This window comes from Suncus etruscus, chromosome X, assembly GCF_024139225.1.
Source record: "Suncus etruscus isolate mSunEtr1 chromosome X, mSunEtr1.pri.cur, whole genome shotgun sequence".
NCBI lineage: Eukaryota > Metazoa > Chordata > Mammalia > Eulipotyphla > Soricidae > Suncus > Suncus etruscus.
Window position 1 is genome coordinate 51,004,317 of NC_064868.1, and position 8,440 is coordinate 51,012,756.

The 8,440-nt window shown below is 44.1% G+C and overlaps 2 protein-coding genes and 1 long non-coding RNA gene across 3 annotated transcripts in view; 1 reads left to right on the plus strand and 2 right to left on the minus strand.

Annotated features, from left to right (window-relative positions):
* Positions 1-2,702, plus strand: part of FGD1 (FYVE, RhoGEF and PH domain containing 1) — a 116,946-nt gene extending 114,244 nt beyond the window's left edge. The window contains exons 17-18 of the mRNA XM_049767197.1: positions 697-840; positions 1,777-2,702. Coding sequence (XP_049623154.1) covers positions 697-840; positions 1,777-2,082 — 450 coding nt within the window. The 3' untranslated portion in view covers positions 2,083-2,702. The remainder of the gene's footprint in view (positions 1-696; positions 841-1,776) is intronic.
* Positions 2,703-2,787: 85 nt separating this feature from the next.
* On the minus strand, positions 2,788-3,247 carry LOC125999339 (uncharacterized). Its single transcript, XR_007492099.1, has 2 exons — positions 3,141-3,247; positions 2,788-2,922 (listed from the first exon to the last, which is right to left on the minus strand). It is a non-coding gene; the product is annotated as an uncharacterized LOC125999339 (long non-coding RNA).
* A 74-nt stretch (positions 3,248-3,321) lies between these two features.
* TSR2 (TSR2 ribosome maturation factor) lies at positions 3,322-7,945 on the minus strand. The gene is made up of 5 exons (XM_049767361.1): positions 7,855-7,945; positions 7,619-7,709; positions 4,730-4,821; positions 4,082-4,252; positions 3,322-3,683 (listed from the first exon to the last, which is right to left on the minus strand). Exons 1-5 carry the CDS (start codon positions 7,936-7,938, stop codon positions 3,549-3,551), a joined length of 573 nt encoding a protein of 190 aa, XP_049623318.1. The 5' UTR covers positions 7,939-7,945; the 3' UTR covers positions 3,322-3,548.
* Positions 7,946-8,440: the final 495 nt, after the last annotated feature.

Below are 8,440 nucleotides of genomic sequence, written 5' to 3' on the forward strand. Positions count from 1 at the left end.
TTGTGATCAAAACTGAGAAAATGTAATTTGTTAATGCATAAGTGCCATAGATTGACAGAATGCTTCACTAGCATTTAGTGAAGTCTACTGGGAACTGCATCTCTTCTATGGATTTGTTTGTTTTGGGGCAACACCCAGTGGAACTCAGGAGTTCCTCCTAGCTCTGAGCTCAGAAATCTCTCCTGGCAGACTTGCAGGACTATATAGGATGCCAGGAATCAAACCCGGGTTGGCTGCATGCAAAGCTGTGCTATCGATCATTCCCTCTCTTCTACCAATTCTTATAGGCAGGAGCCATGGCTTAAGTCAAGTTAAGCCAATTTTGAATCTCAACTGACTCACTGGGTGACACGAGCAAAATCACTCCTGCCACTGGATTCGAGCATCACTTGAGATATGGGAATAATGATCTCCAGTGGTTCTCAAGCTTTTTAAACGGGGGTGGGGGGACAGTTCACTGTCCCTCAGACTGTTGGAGGGCTGGACTGTAGTAAAAATAAAAACTATGTACAAATTGCTGTGCACACTGCATATAACTTATTTTGAAGTGAAAAAACAAAATGGGAACAATACAATGTCTGGCCCTCCATGGGCCATAGTTTGAGGACCACTGGTCTATACTGAGAAGTTGTTGACCCAAGAACAAACAGGCTAGGACTTCTACTAACATTGATGCCCCTCATATCTCTGCTGCAGAAACAGGCCTCAGTAGCTGCGGAGAACAGCGTCATTTGCAGCTTCCTGCACTACATGGAGAAGGGCGGGAAAGGCTGGCACAAGGCCTGGTTTGTGGTCCCTGAAAATGAACCCTTGGTGCTGTACATCTACGGGGCCCCTCAGGTGTGCATCCTACTCCTTTAGTTCCTTTCAATCACCTAGCAAAACCAGACAGTCCCCCTTCTCATTTACCTTGGGGGATAGAATGAACTGAAGGGTATTTGATAAGATACCCGGCCCTTATGAGTAAAGATCAGCTAGAGACATGGAGTGATTATGGACCAAACGCATGCCAGAGGCTGAGCAGACATGACTCTGACAAGAGAAGTTTTTCTGGAAACTGGATCTAATGAAGGATCAGGTATGATAGGTAGGCCAAGGGACTTAGGGACCTTATTTTAAAAAAAACCATAGGCTGAGAAAGGGAGAGAGAACTGGATTTGGGATCAGGGTAAGGATTCAGTCAGATAGAGGACCAGGGGAAAAGGATAGGTAGGAGGAGAAACAGGACAGTCCAGCCAACAGTTTTTCCAGTGAAGCCATCCGGGAAATGTAGTCAGAGTCTAGGACAAACAGCAGCAGCAGAAGCAGCCTAAATAGCAGCCAACACCCACCAGCACCTACGGCCCCACACTTCAGCAGGCAGCTGCCACTAAATAAGTTAATCAAGTAGCCATCTTAAAGGGACAGGCCCCTTTTATGGCTGTTACAGCAGTGTAACCTTAGAAATATAGGGATAATTGAAATAAATGGAAGGTGGGACAAATATCCAGGCTACTGAATGTGGGCAATTCTAGGTTAAAATAGAATGGGAAAGAATATGCAAGTAGGGGCAATAGCCTAAAGAAAGGGGTGGATACCTTATATTTGACTAGCTACTCAGTTGGTTTGGGGTGTGTAAGAAAAGTTATTCATTCTGTCAGCTGATACTTTCAGTCAGACATTTCCCTGTTGCTAATAGTGAAGCCATGGAAGGTTCTTGATAGTGGAGAAGAATAGAGGCGAAATAAGTGAGAAGCTCAGCCCCAAGGTAATTAATGCCAGCTGTCTGTTCTCTAGGATGTGAAAGCTCAGCGCAGCCTGCCCCTCATCGGCTTTGAAGTGGGGCCTCCTGAGGCAGGAGAGCGGCCTGACCGAAGGCACGTCTTCAAGATTACCCAGAGTCACTTAAGCTGGTACTTCAGTCCTGAGACAGAGGAGCTGCAGCGGCGCTGGATGGCAGTGCTGGGCCGGGCAGGCCGTGGGGATATGTTCTGCGCAGGACCCACATTGTCTGAGGACAGGGAAATAGATGAGGCATCAGTGGCAACTTCAGGAGCCACTGTTGAATCTCCTGATATCCCTCGATCCCAAGACAAGATCTAGAGCAGTTGGGGTAACTTGGGCTCCATACCCTACATTCTAATTGCCCATGTCCAGTTGGCCCAGACCCCTTACTCACTGCTCAGTCAATACTTGAACTCCCATCATGGGCACTTTCAATTATGAATGCTGGGTCTAGGTTTTTTAAGTCACCTTTCACAAACTGGGCTTTTAAAAGTATTCTGACAGTGCTGTTTATTTTTTAAAACTCCCATCCCAGGAATGGTGGGAGCTCTTAATAGACATGCCTGAATTAGGCCATTTTCCCCTATCCTCTCAACACCCTACAGATTCATGCTTCCATCCAATTCCCCTCAAAACATTCAAGGCCAGAAACCTGAGTTCAGTGCCAGCTTTGCCACTGACCCATGGTCCTGGTCCACTACTGCCCCTCAGCTGGTGTCTTCTTGTTGGGTGGTGACCAGCCATCTCCTGCCTCTCCCAAGGCTTACAGCCTCTACTTGGCCCCAAGGCTACCTAGTATTTTATTGTCCAGACCCATGGCAGGGCCACAGGGCAGGACAGGGGAACAAGGGTGGGTGGGGAAGACAATGAATACTGTTTCTTTTTTTTTTTTTTTAAAGAAAAATACAGTTTGTTTCAGGCTTATGGAAACTTTGAAAGTGCTCCATTTGTTGTTTGTCCAAGTTTCTTTTCCCAGAAAGGAAACACAACTGCCTGACAGCTGATTCCAAGGCTACACAAGGGTCAAGTCACGGATTATGTATTATTTATTGAAATCTTAAAACTTATCCGTAGAAGGATAAGTTTGGAAAGAGACCAGAAGAGACAGAACCCAGCCTTTCAACCTAGTTAAGGTCTTAGATGTCCTAAAGCAGGGGTCTTCAAACTACGGCCCGCAGGCCACATATTGTATTTATTCCCATTTTGTTTCTTCACTTCTAAATAAGATATATGCAGTGTGCATAGAAATTTGTTCATAATTTTTCTTTTAACTATAATCTGGCCCTCCAACAGTCTGAAGGACAGTGAACTGGCCCCCAGTTTAAAAAGTTTGAGGACCCCTGTGACCTAAAGGAACTCAATACTGGAAGTTGGACTAAAGAAAAGTAGCATTCAATAGGTTACAAGTTTTGGTAAAGGGTACGAGTTGCTATGTATATGTGTATAGATGAAAGGATCAGAGAGCTTCCTCAACACTTCCATTTTTGTTGAATATTCATATTGGTTCTCCTGTTAGTACTCTTCCTTCACAAATCCACACTTGTCATTGAGTTTGAGCTTCTCCAGCCATTCCCTCTCTCCTCATACTGATTATACCCAAGAGACACAGTACTGGGAAACCATGCTTCATGACCCCTGAGGCCACAATCTCAAGATCTCTTCTTCCTTAGGATAAGGGGTTAGATAGAGAGATGGAAACAGTGTGGATGGAACTACAATACAACCCTTCCCAAATTGCTTTAACACTGCTAGCAAACAAGAGCACCAATCACTTTCAATTCCATTCATTTCTTTCTCCGGACAATGGTCCAGCCATCTTCTACTATATCTTCTTCCTTAATAGTCTGGAATTCTGGTCTGGATGATTCAGGCTGGGAACACATCTCACTTGTAGTTACTCCATTACTAGTAGCTGTGACCTGTAGAAGAAATAGCCAAACAAGAGTAAAAAACAATATCACCAAATCGGCCACTAAAGACCAACATTCTCCAAATATTTGGGGACTTTTTTAGAGCCACATCCAGCAGTGCTCAGAGATATTTTTGACTTTGTTCAAGGAGTGACCCTTGAAGATGCTCAGTGGACCATATGCTGTGTTTGTCATCGAACTGTAGTCAGCTGCAATGCATACCTTGACCCCAGTGCTATCTCTCTTGCCCATCTCCTCCCAGTTTTGCAGGATTAGTTGTGTTACTGTAGGAAAGTCGCTTCTTTGTAATATAATCACCACACCACCCAGCACTTCCATGTTAAACTAGAGGATCTCCCAATACACTGGAAATACTGCCTCTACACCCAAAGGCAACCTCCACTTACCTCCATCTCTTCCACACTGTCCTCCTCCTCCTCATTAGTATCTTTGGCTGTCTTAAGAGTAGCGGCTCTAACCCTGCATTTTCTTTGGATGATGTGAGAGACCATGTCCTCCAAAGAAGCACTATCACCCTTCTGGAAGTAATGGAACATTGTCTGCAGCTGCTGGCTCACCTACCAAGAAAACCAGTTAAGATTTTTCCACAGAACATGTTTGCAGCAACAGGTTGGGGTGAAGAGAATAGATATTTCCATGAGGTCACCAGTGAAGCAACTATTAAGGGCTCACTAGAGTAAGGGCCGGAGGCATTTAAGTACAAATAGCATCCTAGAAGTAAATTGTAAATATGGAAGCTATAAATAGGAATGCAATCCCAACAGGGAGATCAATATTGACTGGAGAGTGGGTGGTAATGTATCAGGTCTGATGTGTCATTGGGACAGAAGGAACTGACCTTGTGGAGATTGACACATGGTGGGAAATACAGGTGTAGGGTTTGGAAAATCCTGGGAAGACTAGACATTTTCCTCTAACAGTCACTGAAAATTCTCTCACAGGATTCAGAAAAAGAATGATTAAAGTTAAGAGTCCTGGCCCAGAACAGATAGGGAATAAGCAAGGAGATGGCAGTTGTGTCTACAATAGCTCACCTGGGGCAGACTTCCATCTTCCACAATCGTATCGAACTCATTAGTCATAAGCTCCTCAATGAAGTCTTCTACCTCATCTAACTCCAAGTCAGCTGAATACAGGAAAGAATAGGACCCTTTGGTCAAAGAGCAGCCAACTTTGTAACACCTGCCTGATACTCGATACTTGGTGCATCCACATCTGGTTGGTGGAAAGGGTCCAAACAGCATTTGTTTGCTGAACTGTTCTGCATTACAGGTTTTAACATGATTTAAAAAAAACACTAGCTATAAATAATTTCCAGTCTCCTGCATCGTACCAAGACCTCTATTCCTACAACTTATAGTTCCAGTCACTCATGTGGCCTAACTTAACAGGCCTCCTATGTAACCTTAGCAACGTACTCATATTTGAACCTCAGTTACCTCACCTAGAAAGAAAGGTTTCCTTGCAGGGTTATAAGAAGGATTTTTTTCCAATTCAAACCACAATCTAATTTACATGACTCAAAGCTATAGAGGCCCTCTGCAATTGTGGCTTCAGTGATACAGGAGGACACAGACCAAAGGGATAGGTAAGAAATAAATACAAGTACTAGCAATAATGAGATAATCATATCCTTGATATCAGCATTTTCTGGTGTAAAACTTTGGTGGAGCCCTCTCCTCTGAATTTTAGTTACCTAATGGACCCATGTTCTGCATTTCTGAGTTAAAGAATAACTGAAGGCTTCCACAAAGATCCTGCTCACTTTCTTCTGGGAGAAATCATTCATTCATCCTATCTTTTCTTACAAATCTGTTTTCAATCCAGACTACACTCAGCTTGTTTCACAAAGTGCCTCAAACCACTTCCATCTCCATATCCAAAGACATACTTGTCATCTTATTGGCCAATCACAGTGACCTGAACCAGAACTCCTTTTTCCTCACCTTCAGACAATCTCTAAGGTCCCACCAAACCCACACCTTGTAAACACCGTAACACTGTCCTTCACATCTAATTATCTTCAAGAAAAAAAGGTGTCAGATTTATTTGTCCAGTCTACGTTCCATATTGATTATGTTCTGAACTTTCCAGCAAATTCGAAACTACTGACCTGATAACCTTCCTGTGAAGTATTATAGTGAAACCAACTACAATTGTTTCAATTGTGAGAGCAATCCTGAGTGGGTTATTTTGGGAGGAGGGTTGGATTTGGACACCTGATGATGCTCAGGAGCTATTTCCACCTTGGTGCTCATTCCTGGGAGTCTTCAGGGAACCATGTAGTTTGAGGATCAAATCTGGGGCTACCACTCATAAAGCTATCCAAAGAGACGATGAGAACAAAGGTTTCTTTTTAGCTCTTAAAATTATATATAGTATTTTTTCCTCTTCCTTTACTGTCGTTGGTTTTGTTGGTTCACCAGGGGATACAAACAAGTCTGGCTGTGTTGTTCACCAGGAGACACATCAGTTTGCAGTGCTGGGAAACTGGGCCAAGTACTATCAAGGGTTACACTCCTTTGGTTGCAGTGCTTATATATGTGCTTGCCAGTAATCAGTTATAGTGCTCACTGGGGATCCCTATAGTGCACACAGTGTTTGCCAGAGTTTGAACTTCCTTACTGTGATGACTGCACATCTTTATTATAAAAGCTGTGGTACTCATTGGGGAATCACACCCTAGTAGTTCTTATCCAATTTTTAATATGTTAATAAGTACCGTGACTGAAATAAGAATTAAAGAAAAAGGTTGTTCTTGCATCATTTTGGCTTCACTGAACATCATTTTGCTTCACTCACTAAACATCTAAATGGGACTGGTTTTTCTTAGCATGCATTTTGGCAAATACTTTCCTAAAGGATAAATTCAAAGATACATGGAGTTGGGAATGTGGCTCAGTAGTAAAACTTATGCTTCACATACTTGATTCCCAGCATCACACATGCATACACGCAGAGGAACATAAGGCCTTTCCCATCTTATCCTTTCCTAGGATCTTCCCACCCTTAACTGCAATCTTTACTACTCCTCCCCTCCCACAAACTTTCAATTACACGCACATATCTTTAATTAAATTCTGAGTGCTTTACCACTTTCCAAATACTGCAATATTTTTTACAATGACCTATTTTTACCACATAATTCAATTTAGTGTTATTCTTTTGGGGAGTTAGCTCCTTTAAACTCAACTCAGTCACACTTCTCTAACAATATCCAAAAGACGTCTCCTTGCTAATCACATGCTACTCGAGGGCCCTCTTAAAAATTGAAATACAGGGGCCGGAGAGATAGCACCGCGGTAGAGCATTTGTCTTGTATGTGGCTGACCCAGGCCTGACCTGATTCGAATCCCGGCATCCTACATGGTCCCCTGGGCTTGCCAGAACCGATTTCTGAGCACAGAGTGACGCCTGAGCATTGCCGGGTGTGGCCCCAAAACCAGTCAATTAATAAAATAAATAAACTGCTTTTAAAAAACATTGAAATACATAGTGCCCTTCGTAGAAATTTCTATTTGTTTAAAGTCTTCAATAGAAAGTAAGGTCCCAAGAGTAAAAGAATTCTGCCTTTCATGTCCAAGACTAAAAGTCTCAATGAACACTTATAAAACTCAAAATCCTCCAGACTTTTACACAGTCAAATGTGGTTCTCTGAATAGTTTGAATATGGTTAGGCCAACTTGATATATCGTACCAAGACTTGGTTATCTATTTCAGGAAAGAGGAAGCTGAATCTTGGGGAGCAAAAAAACTGACTTATCCATCGTGAGACCAGGAAGCAATGGCACAGACTTAAAACTCAGTATCATGGATTCATTCCACCAAGTCCACATGCACTAGCGTAAGAGCGAGTGCAGGCAAGCCAGGAAATAGCTCCTCCACCCATGTCCCAAAGGCCACAGCAGCTCCCATTCACTCACCATTGCGGAAGAAGTATTCCTCTATTGCATGCTCTAGCCACACCGCCTTTTCCTTGCTGTGCACACCCCCGAAGCTATTTTCCACGGCGATCTGCAAATAGAGGCCCCAGCCCCAGCCACGTTACCCAAGGAACCGGCTCACGGTGACACAGAGGCTCGACGCTTGGGCCGAGCTTCAAGCGTCTCTCCCAAGCAGTGCCCGGTGTCTCACCTTTATTAACTAAGACAGCACTCACCTGCAAGGCTGGCCAGGTTTCCAGTGCAGCACGAATACCAGCCGCAAAGAGCGCTTGCGAATCTCCCCTAGCGTCCGCCATCATGGCCCGGGCCACGTGACTCTCGAGGGCCCAATCCTGCAGCAGCGCCGGGCAGGCCAATCGAGACGAGCGCCGATCCTCTGACCCGGCAGCAAGTCTAGAACAACAGAGCGAGCGAAACATTGCCGCAGTTGCTCACGGGTAATAAATCAAAGTATGCCGGAGTGGCGATTGGGTGGTGCTAGGGCCCAGTATTCCAAAGACCACATAAAGCAAGATATCTGTACCAAATAATTTTTTTCCGTACGAGTCAAGCAGCGTACTGAAACTGAGCGGTCAGGGCCAGCTCCAGAAAAACAGAGCGACCTCGATCGCTAGTCCGAAGCCTTTTTAGAGCACAAAGCTCAATAGTTTCTGGGGGCGTTAGATGCCCATTGGTTGCCCCCATTTAGAGGAAACATGTTCGTGGAATTTGGGGTGCTGTTAACCCTCCTTCTTTCATTTTCTTTGAATTGACAGGTGGTTGGGGGACTCAAACTTAAGTGCCAGATAAGCGGGTCTTTTA

Bases quoted from the DNA above. Each gene is read 5' to 3' on its own strand.
- TSR2 (XM_049767361.1), bottom strand. From the start codon at position 7,938: ATGATGGCGGACGCTAGGGGAGATTCGCAAGCGCTCTTTGCGGCTGGT. The intron at 7,710-7,854 runs GTGAGTGCTGTC...CTCTATTTGCAG, and splicing joins AAACCTGGCCAGCCTTGCAG to ATCGCCGTGGAAAATAGCTT. The intron at 3,684-4,081 runs GTAAGTGGAGGT...TTTCTTCTACAG, and splicing joins ACAGTGTGGAAGAGATGGAG to GTCACAGCTACTAGTAATGG.